Source organism: Onthophagus taurus, chromosome 11 (assembly GCF_036711975.1).
Source record: "Onthophagus taurus isolate NC chromosome 11, IU_Otau_3.0, whole genome shotgun sequence".
Lineage (NCBI taxonomy): Eukaryota > Metazoa > Arthropoda > Insecta > Coleoptera > Scarabaeidae > Onthophagus > Onthophagus taurus.
The window spans coordinates 28,092,513-28,108,840 of record NC_091976.1 but is presented as its reverse complement, the minus strand read 5'-3'; the positions used below and the strand labels follow the sequence as shown (position 1 = coordinate 28,108,840).

At 29.1% G+C, this 16,328-nt stretch overlaps 6 protein-coding genes across 9 annotated transcripts in view; 2 read left to right on the top strand and 4 right to left on the bottom strand.

Moving 5' to 3' along the window:
- Position 1: 1 nt before the first annotated feature.
- LOC111423683 (zinc finger protein 330 homolog Noa36) lies at positions 2 to 1,220 on the bottom strand. The gene is made up of 3 exons (XM_023056960.2): positions 976 to 1,220; positions 541 to 923; positions 2 to 488 (listed from the first exon to the last, which is right to left on the bottom strand). The coding sequence occupies exons 1-3, from the start codon at positions 1,113 to 1,115 to the stop codon at positions 67 to 69; spliced, it is 945 nt and encodes a 314-aa protein (XP_022912728.1). The 5' UTR covers positions 1,116 to 1,220; the 3' UTR covers positions 2 to 66.
- Positions 1,221 to 1,455: 235 nt separating this feature from the next.
- LOC111423684 (lysophospholipase-like protein 1) lies at positions 1,456 to 2,930 on the bottom strand. 3 transcript variants are annotated; one of them, XM_071200162.1, is made up of 4 exons: positions 2,735 to 2,930; positions 2,282 to 2,402; positions 2,050 to 2,171; positions 1,456 to 1,986 (listed from the first exon to the last, which is right to left on the bottom strand). In XM_071200162.1, the coding sequence occupies exons 2-4, from the start codon at positions 2,364 to 2,366 to the stop codon at positions 1,486 to 1,488; spliced, it is 708 nt and encodes a 235-aa protein (XP_071056263.1). In that variant the 5' UTR covers positions 2,367 to 2,402; positions 2,735 to 2,930; the 3' UTR covers positions 1,456 to 1,485. The 3 variants fall into 3 exon arrangements, with proteins under 3 accessions (XP_071056263.1, XP_071056262.1, XP_022912729.2); XM_071200161.1 differs by lacking the exon at positions 2,735 to 2,930 and adding an exon at positions 2,600 to 2,672; XM_023056961.2 differs by lacking the exon at positions 2,735 to 2,930 and adding an exon at positions 2,477 to 2,583.
- A 258-nt stretch (positions 2,931 to 3,188) lies between these two features.
- Positions 3,189 to 13,928, bottom strand: LOC111423677 (lysophospholipase-like protein 1). Of its 2 annotated transcripts, none has more exons than XM_071200160.1 (4): positions 13,778 to 13,928; positions 4,000 to 4,120; positions 3,783 to 3,904; positions 3,189 to 3,723 (listed from the first exon to the last, which is right to left on the bottom strand). In XM_071200160.1, exons 2-4 carry the CDS (start codon positions 4,082 to 4,084, stop codon positions 3,223 to 3,225), a joined length of 708 nt encoding a protein of 235 aa, XP_071056261.1. In that variant the 5' UTR covers positions 4,085 to 4,120; positions 13,778 to 13,928; the 3' UTR covers positions 3,189 to 3,222. The 2 variants fall into 2 exon arrangements, with proteins under 2 accessions (XP_071056261.1, XP_022912721.1); XM_023056953.2 differs by lacking the exon at positions 13,778 to 13,928 and adding an exon at positions 4,315 to 4,401.
- Positions 4,433 to 10,428, top strand: LOC111423718 (protein croquemort-like). The gene is made up of 7 exons (XM_023057023.2): positions 4,433 to 4,524; positions 4,843 to 5,285; positions 8,942 to 9,154; positions 9,210 to 9,421; positions 9,476 to 9,646; positions 9,712 to 9,909; positions 9,960 to 10,428. The coding sequence occupies exons 2-7, from the start codon at positions 4,854 to 4,856 to the stop codon at positions 10,216 to 10,218; spliced, it is 1,485 nt and encodes a 494-aa protein (XP_022912791.1). The 5' UTR covers positions 4,433 to 4,524; positions 4,843 to 4,853; the 3' UTR covers positions 10,219 to 10,428.
- LOC111423678 (venom allergen 5-like) lies at positions 13,013 to 15,395 on the top strand. Its single transcript, XM_071200159.1, has 4 exons — positions 13,013 to 14,141; positions 14,194 to 14,358; positions 14,412 to 14,671; positions 14,724 to 15,395. The coding sequence occupies exons 1-4, from the start codon at positions 13,971 to 13,973 to the stop codon at positions 15,079 to 15,081; spliced, it is 954 nt and encodes a 317-aa protein (XP_071056260.1). The 5' UTR covers positions 13,013 to 13,970; the 3' UTR covers positions 15,082 to 15,395.
- A 74-nt stretch (positions 15,396 to 15,469) lies between these two features.
- The window catches only part of LOC111423701 (uncharacterized), a 60,331-nt gene continuing 59,472 nt past the window's right edge, over positions 15,470 to 16,328 (bottom strand). The window contains exon 7 of the mRNA XM_023056998.2: positions 15,470 to 15,814. Coding sequence (XP_022912766.2) covers positions 15,721 to 15,814 — 94 coding nt within the window. The 3' untranslated portion in view covers positions 15,470 to 15,720. The remainder of the gene's footprint in view (positions 15,815 to 16,328) is intronic.

Below are 16,328 nucleotides of genomic sequence, written 5' to 3'. Positions count from 1 at the left end.
CTCCATTTTAATTTTTTTATTTTATTATTCCATATTTCCCATAAATAAAACTAAACACAAATAAAACTATTTTTTATCTTTATCCTGTTTAGTCTTTACTTCTTTTGGTTCATCTTCACTTTCCACTTCATCCTCCTCCTCCTCCTCATCATCATCATCACTACATTCATCACTTTCATCATAGGACTCATCATCATCTTCTTCATTATCAGAATAACCAGAGTAACCCCCTTGATATTGATTATAACTATAATCCCCTTGATCTCCATCATCTTCATCACCATAAGCAGCTTGACCTTGTCTTCCAAATTTATGAGACCGAGTAGACATACTCAAATCCTTAGTTTGAGATGTTTCATAAGAACATTTTGGACATGGAATTGGCTTATTTTTTTCATATTTAAAACCTTTCCTCCTAATATGATCTTCACAATAACATATTTTGCATCTTAAGCAAGAGTATTGTCCTAATTTATTGCAGGATTGACCTAAAAAAAAATATTAAATTATAATTTCACAAAAAAAAATAAAAATCATTACATTTATAATTTTCTGATTCCAAAACTTGGCAAGACGCTTGATGTTCGAATTGATCGTCTTCACAAAGGTAAGAATCACAAAATGAACATTTAAAAATCCTTCCCCCATGATCCCAAACGTTTCGTTCGCATTCAATACAAAGAGCCTCTTGTAATGGACAAGTACAAGCATGTGATTGCAAACATTTTCTTCCATGACACACCCATGCTTCGCAAAAATCGCAAATTGCCCCTACCATGGCTAAACCGGTGGTATAAACTCCAGGGTGTTTAATTACGCAGTCTCCGGTTTTTAACATACACTTGATTTTTCCACATTGAGCGCATTGGGGTAAACGTTGAACGCTTTGACAAAAATAACAAAAAGCGCGATTTTTTTGCTTCCTAAAAGATATTTGATTTACAATAAAGTTAATAATATCAATTTTACGCTTACTTATGACACTTTTCGCACTCCATTGGGGCGTTACAAGGATGTTGAGCAAGTTGAACATGTTCTTTAGCCGTACGGATCTCTTTTTGACGCAGTTTCTGCTTCTCTGCTTTTTTACGTTGACCCGTTTTCTTCTTGGGCATCTTTTAAAAGGTTTTCTTGAATTATATCTGATTTATTTTGAGTACTTTTTTATTCCGCGTGGTTCATCTTGATTTGTTGTGTTGTGAAATTAAATTATAGGTTATGTTATCTGTCAAAAATAATTTTTTGATTAATAAAAGTTATTTCACTTTATTTATTGATTTAAGTAGTTGAATACGAGTTTTATAAATATTTATTTTAAATATGTGAGTAAATTTAGTCCAAAATTGTATTTGAAAGTATAATGTTAAATTGGTTGCCTATACACGTAAAATTATAACAAATACTTTTAGTATTTCCTTCATAATTGTATTAATTATTTAATAAATAATAGATAAATTAAAAAAAACATATTTTATTAAGATTTCTTTAAATTTCTTCTTTCGGTGGTGGTATAATCTTATTAATCCATTTAAACAGGTCAATAAGTTGATTCTTTTTTAACTCGTGAAACGTATTTGGTATAACATTAAATGTTCCTTTAACACCCAGCTTAGTTAATTCTTTAAAAGTGTCTTTACCCCATTCTAATTCAACCAATCGATCATTTCCGCCATGAAACATAATTAAAGGAGTATTAATAACTTTTTCTGGATGATCTCTTATTGCTTCATAAACTACTGAGTTATTGTTGAGAAAAGAAGAGATTGAAAATACTCCTCCTAAGCCAGGTGTAGTTCTGAACGCTGTATGCAACGCCAAAGATCCCCCCATAGAAAATCCACCAACAATAATCTTATTGAGAGGGATTCCCACGTTTAATTCTTGATCAATTAATGAATTTATTTCATAACTGATATCATTTAAAGTATCTAAATCTTCATCAACAGAGGGAAGAATATCTTTTCGATCAAACCATACCCTTTGAGGCTTCACAAAAAAAGGAAGTTTTAATTTTAATTAAATTGAATTATTTGTGTATTTTAAACTTACTGCACCATTACTTGGAGTGTAATATCTGAGTGGGGCTGTGGGGAATATACATTTTAAATGGGGGAAAGAAAAATTACCCATAAAAAATTTTATCCATTCATAAAAACCATCACCTGAATCACCTATTAAAGAAAGTTTGAAAATCGTGCTTAATTCATAGGAAGTGTCTTATTTATTAGTATAAAGGAGTCACAAGTGCAATAAGTAATACAAATTCGGATATAAACTATACCTGATCCGTGAAACCAAAAAATCGTTCCAACATTTTTACCACTTGCTGGAATTAGTTTTAATCGTACAATTTTTCCGATGCTCATATTCTAAATAATATATTATCTTAAAAAACGTTTAATCTAAAAAAGGAAAAAAATAAAAGTGAGGTTAGAAAAGTTGTCATTGTTAAATTATTGTTCTATTTGTTTGTTACCGATTTAAATAAAGAATTAGTCATATAAAGTTCGTTTTTAAATAATTTGTTATTGTTTGTACTTGATAGAAAGAAATCATAAGCATAAATCTTGCTTATGTAAGATTTGGACTTAAAACTAACCTAAAAAAAGTGAAAAATTTGATTTAGATCCATGACCAACAAAGCAGACTTTCCAAAAAATTGTTTTAAACTAACAAATTATTTTCATAAAAACGGTAAGAAATTGTTATAAATAATCTCTTTGTAATAATTGACCTCTTAGTAATTTCTTAATTATAAACAACATGTTCTTTAACCGTAGGGATGTCTTTTTGACGCAGTTTTTGCTTCTCTGCTTTTTTACGTGACCCGTCTTCTTCTGGGGCATCTTTTAAAAGGTTTTTTTGAATTATATCTGATTTATTTTGAGTAGTTTTTTTATTCCACCTAGATCATCTTGATATGTTGTGAAATGAAGTAAGGTTATGTTATCAGTCAACAATAATTTTTTGATTAATAAAAGTTATTTCACTTTATTTATTGATTGAAGTACTTGAATACGACAAAAAGCGGGTTTATAAACATTTCTTTTAAATATATGAGTAAATTTAATCCAAAATTGTATTTGAAAGTATAATGTTAAATTGGTTGCCTATATATCCAAAATTATAACAAATATTTTTAGCATTTCGTTCATATTGTATTAATTATTTAATAAATAATAGATAAATTTAAACAAAAAAACATATTTTATTAAGATTTCTTTAAATTTCCTCTTTCGGTGGTGGTATAATCTTATTAATCCATTTAAACAGGTCAATAAGTTGATCCTTTTTTAACTCGTGAAACGTATTTGGTATAACTTGAAATGTTCCTTTAACACCCAGCTTAGTTAATTCTTTGAAAGTGTCTTTACCCCATTCTAATTCAACCAATTGATCACTTCCGCCATGAAACATAATTAAAGGAGTATTAATAACTTTTTCAGGATGATCTCTTATTGCTTCATAAACTATTGAGTTATTATTGAGAAAAGAAGACATTGAAAATACTCCTCCTAAACCAGGTGTAGTCCTAAACGCCGTATGTAACGCCAAACATCCCCCCATAGAAAATCCACCAACAATAATCTTATTGAGAGGGATTCCCACACTTAATTCTTGATCAATTAATGAATTTATTTCATAACTGATATCATTTAAAGTTTCTAAATCTTCGTCAACGGTGGGAAGAATATCTTTTCGATCAAACCATACACTTTGGGGCTTCACAAAAAAGAGGAAATTTTAATTTTAATTAAATTATTTGTGTCTTTTAAACTTACTGCACCATTACTTGGAGTATAATATCTAATTGGGGCTGTGGGGAACATACATTTTAAATGGGGGAAAGAAAAATTTCCCATAAAAAATTTTATCCATTCATAAAAACCATCACCTGAATCACCTATTAAAGAAAATCATGCTTAATTCATGAGGGGTCCCTTATTTATTAGTATAAAGGAGTCACATAAGTAATACAAATTGGGATATAAACTATACCTGATCCATGAAACCAAAAAATCGTTCCAACATTTTTACCACTTGCTGGAATTAGTTTTAATCGTATAATTTTTCCGCTGCTCATATTCTAAATAATATATTATCTTAAAAAATGTTTAACCTAAAAAATAAAAGTGAGGTTAGAAAAGCTGTCATAGTCATTGTTAAATTATTGTTCTATTTGTTTGTTGCCGATTTAACTAAAGAATTAGTCATATAAAGTTCTTTTTTAAATAATTTGTTATTGTTTGTACTTAATAGAAAGAAATCGTAAGCATAAATCTTGCTTATGTAAGATTTGGACTTAAAACTAACCTAAAAAAGGCGAAAAATTTGATTTGGATCGATGACCAACAAAGCAAATGTGGGGAAATCGGAATTATTGTGAATTACAAACCAGTTTTTATACCAAATGGTCAGTATTTTTAAGTGAAGTTGAATGACGATCAAACTACGTCGTAGAATTCGTTTAAAACTTTCCAAAAAATTGTTTTAAACTAACAACATATTATTTTTTTAGAAACGGTAAGAAATTGTTATAAATAATTGACCTCTTAGTAAATTCCTAATTTTAAACAAACAACTCATCTCTTTGTTTTTTTCCTCTTTATATTTAATCCAAAGTCCTTAATGATGCCTCTTTTATCTCTTTTCAATAAAAATAATCATTGTGATTCATTGCAATGATAAAATAGATTATACATTAAAAAATAACTAACTACTTCATAAACCACTTCTCCTTCAAATTTATTCCTAAACGCATAATTACTTCCTTTAGCATAATATTTTGATCAACTTCTTATCTCTAATCCAATAATAACCGTAATTTCAATCTTTATCTAGTTTTCCTCACAATGGGCTGCTGCAAACACAAAAACGTCATAATTTTAACCACCCTAGTCTTTTTATTTTTAACAATAGGCATCCTTTCGATGTCTTTGTGGTCTACGGTTTATAATAAAATTCTTGTACGTGAATTGACAATCACAAACGACTCAACGGGTTATAAAATGTGGCAAGAAACACCTGTACCTATGTATCTGAACGTGTTTTTGTTCAATTGGAGTAATGCTGAAGAAGTCATCGATAATAATTGGTCAATAAAGCCTCGATTTGAAGAATTGGGACCTTACGTGTTTAGTGAACACCACATTCGAACGAATTTAACTTGGATTAACGACAATCAGAGTGTTATTTATTATCAGAAGAGGATTTGGAAGTTTATACCCGAATTGAGTAATGGTAATTTAAGTGATAAAGTTACTAATGTAAATGTTGTTGCAGTGGTAAGTAAATTATTTCAATTTTGATTCAACCTCAGATATAACACAGTCTTACTCAAAGTAAAGTACCTAGATTATCAAAGTACCGCGGTTTGCCGCCATTTTGGCTCGAAAGTCAGCGGGAAATTTAAAATTGTATCGTTCTGTTTTTCTGTTTTTTCTCGTCGTGAAGAATCGAAAGCCCTTCATACTGCTATTTTTGCTACTCTAAAGGCAACAAGACGGCATTATTACACTTGCACTTTTGTAAATAAGTGGTGATACACTGACAAGCTGTCAAACCGCCATTTGGCTCGAATACCTGTCAAATGATGCCGCCACATTTGAATATCACGGCATCATATGATATGTGAGATTGCATCTGACGAGCTTCCAACCAGTTATAACGTTAGCTGAAACAAAGCTATAATGTCAATTATAATCTAATTATTTAATCATACCATTATTACTTTATTATACTCTTACCAAAAAATCACTTTAAAATGACGTTTTCATCTGTCATTCTGAACAAATTTAACTTTTTAAAAGTTGAAGTTAGCGACAAATTTAAAAATATAACACGAATTGGAATCTATACTTTTTAAATGAGAAGAATGATACTGGTAATAATTGTTATTGCTGTCTCTCATCATTCCCACTATTAATAATAAAATTGTAAGTTTAATTAAATTATTTCAGTATAGACGCTAATGCCATCTTACGGTGGGATTTCGACATGCAATCAGTCCCAAATTCTCCTATCTAAGGAAATAAGAATTTTGCTAAACTATCGAATAGCCAATAAAAAAAATTGTAACAGCCCTATTGGGGGTCCTAAAATGTACCCAAAGGTATACTATAATATTTTAATTAAAGTATAAAAATTAAAATCAAAATCGAGCTATTATACAGGCTGTTTCTAAATTGATGCGAAAGATTTCAAGGAGTGATTTTTCAGCAAAAATTAAAGGGGTCTTTCATATTATAACTTTTTATTCAAAACCCCTTCATCACCATGTTACAGCACTCTAAAGTTAGGGGAAAAAATTGTTTTTATTTACACAGTGTAATTTTTCAAAGCTATTTTTGGCGGGAGTTTTTGAAACCAGAGAGAATTTTAAGTAAACTGTAGTTACGAATTTAATTATTTATTTGTTTAAACATAATAAAAACCAAAGCGTACCTACTAGAGATGTTATAAACTATTATTTTGTGAAACAGGTACAATATCTTCCTGTTCCTAAAAAGTAACAGTTCTAAATACCTGTTATGAGTGTTCCAACCGTTATAAAATAGTATATGAGGTATACTAAACAAAACTTACATTTTCGTATAACCTAAAAGTGTCAAAAAAGATGTTAATTTACAAATTCCTGGAAGGCGTGTTTATTGAAATTAAGGAATGAAACTTATTTTAAATTAAAGCTCAAAGCTTTCTTTTTAAAATGATGTATAATAATTGTTGGGTTGGATTGGAAAAATATTGAGAAAAAAAATGTTGAAACAAACTTACATTTTCGTATAACCTAAAAGTGTCAAAAAAGATGCTAATTTAAAAATTCCCGAAAACCGTATTTATTGAAATTAAGGGATGAGACTTGTTCTAAATTAAAGCTCAAAGCTTTCTCTTTAAAATAATGTATAATAATTGTTGGGTTGGATTGGAAAAATATTGAGAAAAAAGATGTTGAAACAAACCATACATTTTCGTATAACCTAAAAGTGTCAAAAAAGATGCTAATTTAAAAATTCCTGGAAGCCGTAATTATTGAAATTAAGGAATGAGACTTGTTCTAAATTAAAGCTCAAAGCTTTCTCTTTAAAATTATGTATAATAATTGTTGGGTTGGATTGGAAAAATATTGGGAAAAAAGATGTTGAAACAAAACTTACATTTTTCTATAACCTAAAAGTATCAAAAAAGATGCTAATTTAAAAATTCCTGGAACCCGTATTTATTGAAATTAAGGAATGAGACTTGTTCTAAATTAAAGCTCAAAACTTTCTCTTTAAAATGATGTATAATAATTGTTGGGTTGGATTGGAAAAATATTGAGAAAAAAGATGTTGAAACAAACCTTACATTTTCGTATAACCTAAAAGTGTCAAAAAAGATGATAATTTAAAAATTCCTGGAAGCCGTATTTATTGAAATTAAGGAATGAGACTAGTTCTAAATTAAAGCTCAAAGCTTTCTCTTTAAAATTATGTATAATAATTGTTGGGTTGGATTGGAAAAATATTGGGAAAAAAGATGTTGAAACAAAACTTACATTTTCGTATAGCCTAAAAGTGTCAAAAAAGATGCTAATTTAAAAATTCCTGGAAGCCGTATTTATTGAAATTAAGGAATCAGACTTGTTCTAAATTAAAGCTCAAAACCTTCTCTTTAAAATGATGTATAACCATAGTTGGGTTGGATTGGAAAAATATTGAGAAAAAAAATGTTGAAACAAAACTTACATTTTCGTATAACCTAAAAGTGTCAAAAAAGATGCTAATTTAAAAATTCCTGGAAACCGTATTTATTGAAATTAAGGAATGAGAGTTGTTCTAAATTAAAGCTGAAAGCTTTCTCTTTAGAATGATGTATAATAATTGTTGGGTTGGATTGGAAAAATATTGAGAAAAAAGATGTTGAAACAAACCATACATTTTCGTATAACCTAAAAGTGTCAAAAAAGATGCTAATTTAAAAATTCCTGTAAGCCATATTTATTGAAATTAAGGAATGAGATTTGTTCTAAATTAAAGCTCAAAAATTTCTCTTTAAAATGATGTATAATAATTGTTGGGTTGGATTGGAAAAATATTGGGAAAAAAGATGTTGAAACAAACCTTACATTTTCTTATAACCTAAAAGTGTCAAAAAAGATGCTAATTTAAAAATTCCTGGAAGCCGTAATTATTGAAATTAAGGAATGAGACTTGTTCTAAATTAATGCTCAAAGCTTTCTGTTTAGAATGATGTATAATAATTGTTGGGTTGGATTGGAAAAATATTGAGAAAAAAGATATTGAAAGAAACCTTACATTTTCTTATAACCTAAAAGTGTCAAAAAGATGCTAATTTAAAAATTTCTGGAAGCCGTATTTATTGAAATTAAGGAATGAGACTTGTTCTAAATTAAAGCTCAAAGCTTTCTCTTTAAAATGATGTATAATAATTGTTGGGTTGGATTGGAAAAATATTGAGAAAAAAGATGGTGAAACAAACCTTACATTTTCGTATAACCTAAAAGTGTCAAAAAAGATGCTAATTTAAAAATTCCTGGAAGCCGTATTTATTGAAATTAACGAATGAGACTTGTTCTAAATTAATGCTCAAAGCTTTCTCTTTAGAATGATGTATAATAATTGTTGGGTTGGATTGGAAAAATATTGAGAAAAAAGATGTTGAAACGCGTCTGAGGACAAGGTGCTGAAAAATCTTTGCATCAGAACTTTTTAAAGCGTCTACATTTTTCTATTTAAAAATTTGATTTAAATAGAGGGATTCAATACGCAACTTTTTGTCTCTTAACATTTTCTCCTAAAATTGTTTTGCTAAATAATGTTTCAAAAGTTGCGTTTTATTGATAAATATTTGATTCTCAAGGTACAAGAAATTAGTTTGAGAACCTCTGCGTTATATCGAGGTTTTACCATATTGAGTATTAACTTTTATTGATTTTTTTAAGGCTGCAAGTTATTTAGTAAGAAAACAAGGTTACCCAGTTAAAAAAATATTAAGTTTTTTATTAGGACTGAAAGAGAAATCATTAATTTTAACCAAAACAGTGGATGAGTGGTTGTTTACAGGTTATAAAGATAGCCTGTTAGAATTGATAGCATCGTTGAATTTGCCAATTTTTAGTTCAGTCACTAGTGATCGTTTTGGATGGTTTTTTGGGGTAAGAAATTTGATTTATTTCAATATTTTTGAAAATAATAAATAAAATTATGTAGAGAAATAATTCGGAAACTTACGATGGAAATTTTACAATGTTCACCGGCTCAAATGACATTGAATTATTGGGAATTATAAACGAATGGAATGGAAAACCGTATAGTCCATATTTTAACGATTATTGCGCTTTCGTTAATGGTACATCAGGAGAATTATGGCCTCCGGTGGAAAAATACGATTTAGTCGATATTTTTGCACCAGATCTTTGCAGGTAATTAATAATTTTATTTCAAAATTAGTTTAACTAATTTTTTTTTAAATTTAGCTCTGTTAGATTACAATTTCAAGACTCATATAAAGAATTTTTTGGAATTCGCGGTAAAAAATATGCCGCTACGGATTTTGATTTTGATAATGGTACTAAATATCCAGAACAAAAATGCTTTATTACAGATCAAACCTATCCAAGTGGCGTCAGAGATATATCAAAATGCAAGTAAGTCTAAGAAATGTTCATTAATTTTCAAATATATTCAAAAAGTGTTTATGTTTTTTATATAGATTTGGAGCTCCAGCTTTCGTTTCATATCCACATTTTTACTTAGCAGATCCATTTTATGCAAATTCAGTGGATGGAATGCACCCAAACAAAACAGCGCACGAATTTTATATAATTTTAGAGCCAAATACGGGAGTGCCATTAGAAGCTAGAGCGGCGTTACAATTAAATCTTCTAATACAACCAATAAGTGGAATTTCGTAAGTCTATCTCAAAAATTATTTATTGGAAATTAATTTTTTTTGTTAAGGATGTTTAAAAAGGTGAAAAAAACCTTTATGCCCATGGTTTATTTCACTCAAACAGCTTTGTTATCAAAACCTTTAGCAAAAGAAGCAAAAATGTTACTTACACTCCCTTCAGTGATGCTTTATACTGGGGGAGCTTTGGTTGGTATTGCTTTATTGGGAGCTTTAGCAGGAATTTATATCACGTGTAATAGAGCATGGACAACGAGGGAGGAGGAAAATCGTTTATTGGATGGCCAACAAAATAACGTCCAACAATAATAAACTAAACGTTGGGTACTTTTAGGGGAAGATTTTTAAAAAAGCGTTTCGTTTTCTAATTTTATTCATACTCTTTGTATATAAGAATACGTATATATAAGAAAAGGTACTTTATTGTTTACTAATTTTGTTGTATCATCTATTATTAAGGTTATTATACTACTGTGATAAATAAATAATAAAATTAATAATTAGTGCCTCAACTCAAAATTAAGCCTTTTGAGAGGAAGCTTTTTGTACTAAAAATGTTTCGCAAAAACAAAAATCCCTTATTTTTACATTTTTAACTCTATAATAGGTGATAACTCAAAAATTAAAAGAGATAGAAAAAAGGTTTAGGGAACAAAAACATTCCTTATTAACCCAGAAATTTTTTTTGATTAAGAATAATATTTCCTCAACCAGTTTTACCAACTCAATAGGGCTTAAAAGCAAAAATTATCCAATTTTACACTTTCTTAATGGATTTGGGGATATATATCGAAAATTAAAGGAGGTGGAGAAATCTTTTTGTACTAAAAATGTTCCTAATTAATCTAGAAAAAAGTTCCAACTCAAATTTATCGCTCATCGACCAGTTGAACCAACCCAACTCAACGCAAAAACAAAAATCCCTCATTTTTACATTTTTAACTCTATAATAGGTGATAACTCAAAAATTAAAAGATATAGAAAAAAGGTTTAGGGAACAAAAACATTGCTTATTAACCCAGAAAGCATTTTTGATTCAGAATAATATTTCCTTAAGCAGTTTGACCCACTCAATAGGACTTTAAAGCAAAAATTATCCAATTTTACACTTTCTTAATGGATTTGGGGATATATCTCGAAAATTAAAGGAGGTGGAGAAAACTTTTTGCACTAAAAATGTTCCTAATTAATCTAGAAAAGAGTTCCAACTCAAATTTATCGCTCATCTAACAGATGAACCAACCCAACTCAACGCAAAAACAAAAATCCTTCTTTTTTACATTTTTAACTCTAATAGGTGATAACTCAAAAATTAAAAGAGGTAGAAAAAAGGTTTAGGTAACAAAAACATTCCTTATTAACCCAGAAAACATTTTTGATTCAAAATAATATTTCCTTAAGCAGTTTTACCAACTCAATAGGGCTTTAAAGCAAAAATGCTCCAATTTTACACTTTCTTAATGGATTTGGGGATATATATCGAAAATTAAGGGAGGTGGAGAAAGCTTCTTGTACTAAAAATGTTCCTAATTAATCTAGAAAAGAGTTCCAACTCAAATTTATCGCTCATCTAACAGATGAACCAACCCAACTTAACGCAAAAACAAAAATCCTTAATTTTTACATTTTTAACTTTATAATAGGTGATAACTCAAAAATTAAAAGAGATAGAAAAAAGGTTTAGGGAACAAAAACATTGCTTATTAACCCAGAAAACATTTTTGATTCAGAATAATATTTCCTCAACCAGTTTTACCAACTCAATAGGGCTTAAAAGCAAAAATTATCCAATTTTACACTTTCTTAATGGATTTGGGGATATATATCGAAAATTAAAGGAGGTGGAGAAATCTTTTTGTACTAAAAATGTTCCTAATTAATCTAGAAAAAAGTTCCAACTCAAATTTATCGCTCATCGACCAGTTGAACCAACCCAACTCAACGCAAAAACAAAAATCCCTCATTTTTACATTTTTAACTCTATAATAGGTGATAACTCAAAAATTAAAAGATATAGAAAAAAGGTTTAGGGAACAAAAACATTGCTTATTAACCCAGAAAGCATTTTTGATTCAGAATAATATTTCCTTAAGCAGTTTGACCCACTCAATAGGACTTTAAAGCAAAAATTATCCAATTTTACACTTTCTTAATGGATTTGGGGATATATCTCGAAAATTAAAGGAGGTGGAGAAAACTTTTTGCACTAAAAATGTTCCTAATTAATCTAGAAAAGAGTTCCAACTCAAATTTATCGCTCATCTAACAGATGAACCAACCCAACTCAACGCAAAAACAAAAATCCTTCTTTTTTACATTTTTAACTCTAATAGGTGATAACTCAAAAATTAAAAGAGGTAGAAAAAAGGTTTAGGTAACAAAAACATTCCTTATTAACCCAGAAAACATTTTTGATTCAAAATAATATTTCCTTAAGCAGTTTTACCAACTCAATAGGGCTTTAAAGCAAAAATGCTCCAATTTTACACTTTCTTAATGGATTTGGGGATATATATCGAAAATTAAGGGAGGTGGAGAAAGCTTCTTGTACTAAAAATGTTCCTAATTAATCTAGAAAAGAGTTCCAACTCAAATTTATCGCTCATCTAACAGATGAACCAACCCAACTTAACGCAAAAACAAAAATCCTTAATTTTTACATTTTTAACTTTATAATAGGTGATAACTCAAAAATTAAAAGAGATAGAAAAAAGGTTTAGGGAACAAAAACATTGCTTATTAACCCAGAAAACATTTTTGATTCAGAATAATATTTCTTTAAGCAGTTTTACCAACTCAACAGGACTTTAAAGCAAAAATGATCCAATTTTACACTTTCTTAATGGATTTGGGCATATATATCGAAAATTAAAGGAGGTGGAGAAAGCTTTTTGTACTAAAAATGTTCCTAGTTAATTTAGAAAAGAGTTCCAACTCAAATTTATCACTCATCGAACAGTTGAACCAACCCAACTCAATGCAAAAACAAAAATCCTTCTTTTTATATTTTTAACTCTATAATAGGTGATAACTCAAAAATTAAAAGAGATGGAAAAAAAGGTTTAGGGGACAAAAACATTCCTTATTAACCCAGAAAATATTTTTGATTTAGAATAATATTTCCTTAAGCAGTTTTACCAACTCAATAAGACTTTAAAGCAAAAATGCTCCAATTTTACACTTTCTTAATGGATTTGGGGATATATATCGAAAATTAAAGGAGGTGGAGAAAGCTTTTTGTACTAAAAATGTTCCTAATTAATCTAGAAAAGAGTTCCAACTCAAATTTATCGCTCATCGAACAGTTGAACCAACCCAACTTAACGCAAAAACAAAAATCCCTCGTTTTTACATTTTTAACTCTATAATAGGTGATAACTCAAAAATTAAAAGAGATAGAAAAAAGGTTTAGGGAACAAAAACATTCCTTATTAACCCAGAAAATATTTTTGATTCAGAATAATATTTCCTTAAGCAGTTTTACCAACTCAATAGGACTTTAAAACAAAAATGATCCAATATTACACTTTCTTAATGGATTTGGGGATATATCTCGAAAATTAAAGGAGGTGGAGAAAGCTTTTTGTACTAAAAATGTTCCTAATTAATCTAGAAAAGATTTCATACTCAAATTTATCGCTCATCAAACAGTTGAACCAACCCAACTTAACGAAAAACGAAAATCCTTAATTTTTACATTTTTATCTCTATAATAGGTGATAACTCAAAAATTAAAAGAGGCAGAAAACATTTTTGATTCAGAATAATATTTCCTTAAGCAGTTTCACCAACTCAACAGAACTTTAAAGCAAAAATGATCCAATACGTGTGCTGTAAGGTTAATTAAAGAAAAATAAATTTATCTTACCTTTTTTTCTTCAAATTGTAGAAACACCACTCGATTATAACTTATTAACGAGAAATAATACCAAAAAAAAGCAACAAATTATTTTTTCCTATAACAAATCTCTTTTCTGCGAGATTTTATCTTCCCATAAGACATTTTCACCGTCAATTTTGATAAATTTTGATTTATAACCACAAACGAAAAATTAATCAAAATGTCACTTTTTTCTTTCCTAATGTTACTATTTTTATCTTACATTCGTGCACATCATCCACCTCAAGATACCGGACGAATAATCCCAGAGCAATACCAATATTATTGTAATCAAAAATGTTACAACTCGGAAGCGGGGTATTATGAAGAAAATGTTGCTTGTAGCTATTACGTGGGTTAATTTTATTATTTCAAATCGAAATTGATTGTTTTAATGTTTTTAGCCGTGTTTTCCAAGTTACACTTGTGGGGTTAAACACCAACGAATCCCTTTTAGCGAATCCGATAAAGCTTTAATGTTACATTTACACAATTCTTATCGAAATTTAATTGCTTCCGGTGGCGAACAGAGAATCGGAAGATCTCAAGCTTCTGATATGAATGTGATGGTATTTTTCGTCTTAATTCGAGATTTATCTTTTTTTGATTCATTTTTTGTTAGAGTTATGATAAAGAGTTGGAATTTTTAGCATCATGTTGGGCTAACCAATGTAAAGAAAGCCCAATTCCTAAATTAGGTCGTGATAAATGTAGAGCAACCGAATTAAGCACTTACAACGGGCAAAGTCATTGGGCTTTTGCGTCAGAAGATCATTCAATCGATTGGAGTGATAAAAAATATATAACTCTAGCTGTTATGTCTTGGTATGAACAAATAAGAAATATTTCACTTGGTACTCTTACTCGGTATAAAACGGAAGGGTGATGTTAATTTTTGTTTAAATTATTTTAATTAAATTAATTTGAATTTTAGCTCGGAAAGATATGAATATTTTACACAACTGGTTTGGAGTAATAATTATTTAATCGGTTGTGGTCGAACAATGTTTTCGGCGAGTCGTTTTATTGGTTTAAGTATTGTTTGTAATTATAGCCCAGGTGGAAATGTGCAGGGAAAGTCGGTGTTTAGTAAAGGCGCCGCTTGCTCAAAAAACGAAAATATGAAAATGAATGAAAATTATAGTCATTTATGTGGAGATATAAGACCGAGTGAAAACGACACTTACATACCTCCGTTTATTTTAGGCTCAACCAAAAACGAGGGAATTTTATTTTTGATTTTAATTATAAGTTTAATTTATTTTAAATTTTATATTAATTTATTTTGCTAATAGAAATATTTACATTCTACAATTAATAAATGGTACGTTTACAAAAAAATTATAATACCAAAAAATTAAAAATTACGTTATTTTCTAAGTAATAAGATAATTAAACAAGGCGGACTAGTTTTTTCTTAACATTATTTTAGTTTTCTCATCATTTATTTTGTAACATTTATGGAATTTAACATAAATGTTTTGAATATAATTCGAACCCGTTTTTTTTGATTGAATCTAAATGAATACGATTTTTTTTTTAAGGAAACATCTATTTGGTTGAATCTAATGACGAGCGAACGAATACTATTTAATTCATTTCAACCTATTTACAAAGTTATTAAGTCTTATGTGCGATTTCGTTTACCATTTTAAATTCTTGGATTAATAATTGCACAGGTTTACTTAACTGCAAACTTGCATTAATTTTTTATTTCCGTTTTTTGATATCTACTCTCTAACAATATAATATAATTTACTATTTAATCAGATCGGTACATTATCACTTAAATTTATTTGTTTTAGAACGTTTTAAACATTTTAATATGTTCTTTTTAATTATTTTTTTTTAATAAGTCTCTACTTTCTTTCAATATAAATATTTTCTTAAAGCACATTGACTACACTGACACTAAGACAGTTTTTTTAAACTTATTTTTCTTGTTTCTTCGGACATCTTCCAACATCATTTAAATAATTTCCATATTCACAAGTTGGTTTTGTACATTGATCTTTGTTAATGCATCTAAAAAAAATTTGAATAAAACAAAATTAAAAACATATATGCTCATTAAGCCCGAATTTATTCGCGGAATAGAGGCTAAAGAGTTAAAAGGAATAATGTGCTCGATGAAGATATACATTGAGGGGGAGCATTTGGATGTAAATATTGAAAAAACGTAGATCGAATAGATTGGTGAGGAGTATGATACATTAACATGAATTTATCAGCTTCGGAACATTCTAGAGACATTTCAAATGAACGATATCATCTAATATCGCCGAGGTCGCTTGCGGGCGAGGCGCTGGGTTTGATACATCAATCCGAATTCGTCAGCTTTGGAACATTTTAGAGCCTCACCCACAAGCGACGTTTGGTTCACTTTGCGAGGCATCAACATTAATTCGCTGTTATGTACGCTAATGATACCCAGCTGTATGCGTCTTTTGCACTGGACGACTGGCAAACAGCTCTCCAGAACCTAAATAGTGACTTAAATCAATTATATCAATTAACACTAAGGTATAATCTCTACTTG

Coding starts and splice junctions, on each gene's coding strand:
- LOC111423678 (XM_071200159.1), top strand. CDS start 13,971: ATGTCACTTTTTTCTTTCCTAATGTTACTATTTTTATCTTACATTCGT. Junction 14,359..14,411: donor CTTCTGATATGAATGTGATG/GTATTTTTCGTC, acceptor ATTTTTTGTTAG/AGTTATGATAAAGAGTTGGA. Junction 14,672..14,723: donor ACTCGGTATAAAACGGAAGG/GTGATGTTAATT, acceptor TTTGAATTTTAG/CTCGGAAAGATATGAATATT.
- LOC111423684 (XM_071200162.1), bottom strand. CDS start 2,366: ATGAGCATCGGAAAAATTGTACGATTAAAACTAATTCCAGCAAGTGGT. Junction 2,172..2,281: donor TTTTTGGTTTCACGGATCAG/GTATAGTTTATA, acceptor TTTCTTTAATAG/GTGATTCAGGTGATGGTTTT. Junction 1,987..2,049: donor ACACTCCAAGTAATGGTGCA/GTAAGTTTAAAA, acceptor TTTTTTGTGAAG/CCTCAAAGGGTATGGTTTGA.
- LOC111423718 (XM_023057023.2), top strand. CDS start 4,854: ATGGGCTGCTGCAAACACAAAAACGTCATAATTTTAACCACCCTAGTC. Junction 9,422..9,475: donor TTTGCACCAGATCTTTGCAG/GTAATTAATAAT, acceptor TTTTAAATTTAG/CTCTGTTAGATTACAATTTC. Junction 9,910..9,959: donor CAACCAATAAGTGGAATTTC/GTAAGTCTATCT, acceptor TTTTTTGTTAAG/GATGTTTAAAAAGGTGAAAA.
- LOC111423677 (XM_071200160.1), bottom strand. CDS start 4,084: ATGAGCAGCGGAAAAATTATACGATTAAAACTAATTCCAGCAAGTGGT. Junction 3,905..3,999: donor TTTTTGGTTTCATGGATCAG/GTATAGTTTATA, acceptor TTTCTTTAATAG/GTGATTCAGGTGATGGTTTT. Junction 3,724..3,782: donor ATACTCCAAGTAATGGTGCA/GTAAGTTTAAAA, acceptor TTTTTTGTGAAG/CCCCAAAGTGTATGGTTTGA.
- LOC111423683 (XM_023056960.2), bottom strand. CDS start 1,115: ATGCCCAAGAAGAAAACGGGTCAACGTAAAAAAGCAGAGAAGCAGAAA. Junction 924..975: donor GAGTGCGAAAAGTGTCATAA/GTAAGCGTAAAA, acceptor AATATCTTTTAG/GAAGCAAAAAAATCGCGCTT. Junction 489..540: donor GGAATCAGAAAATTATAAAT/GTAATGATTTTT, acceptor ATTTTTTTTTAG/GTCAATCCTGCAATAAATTA.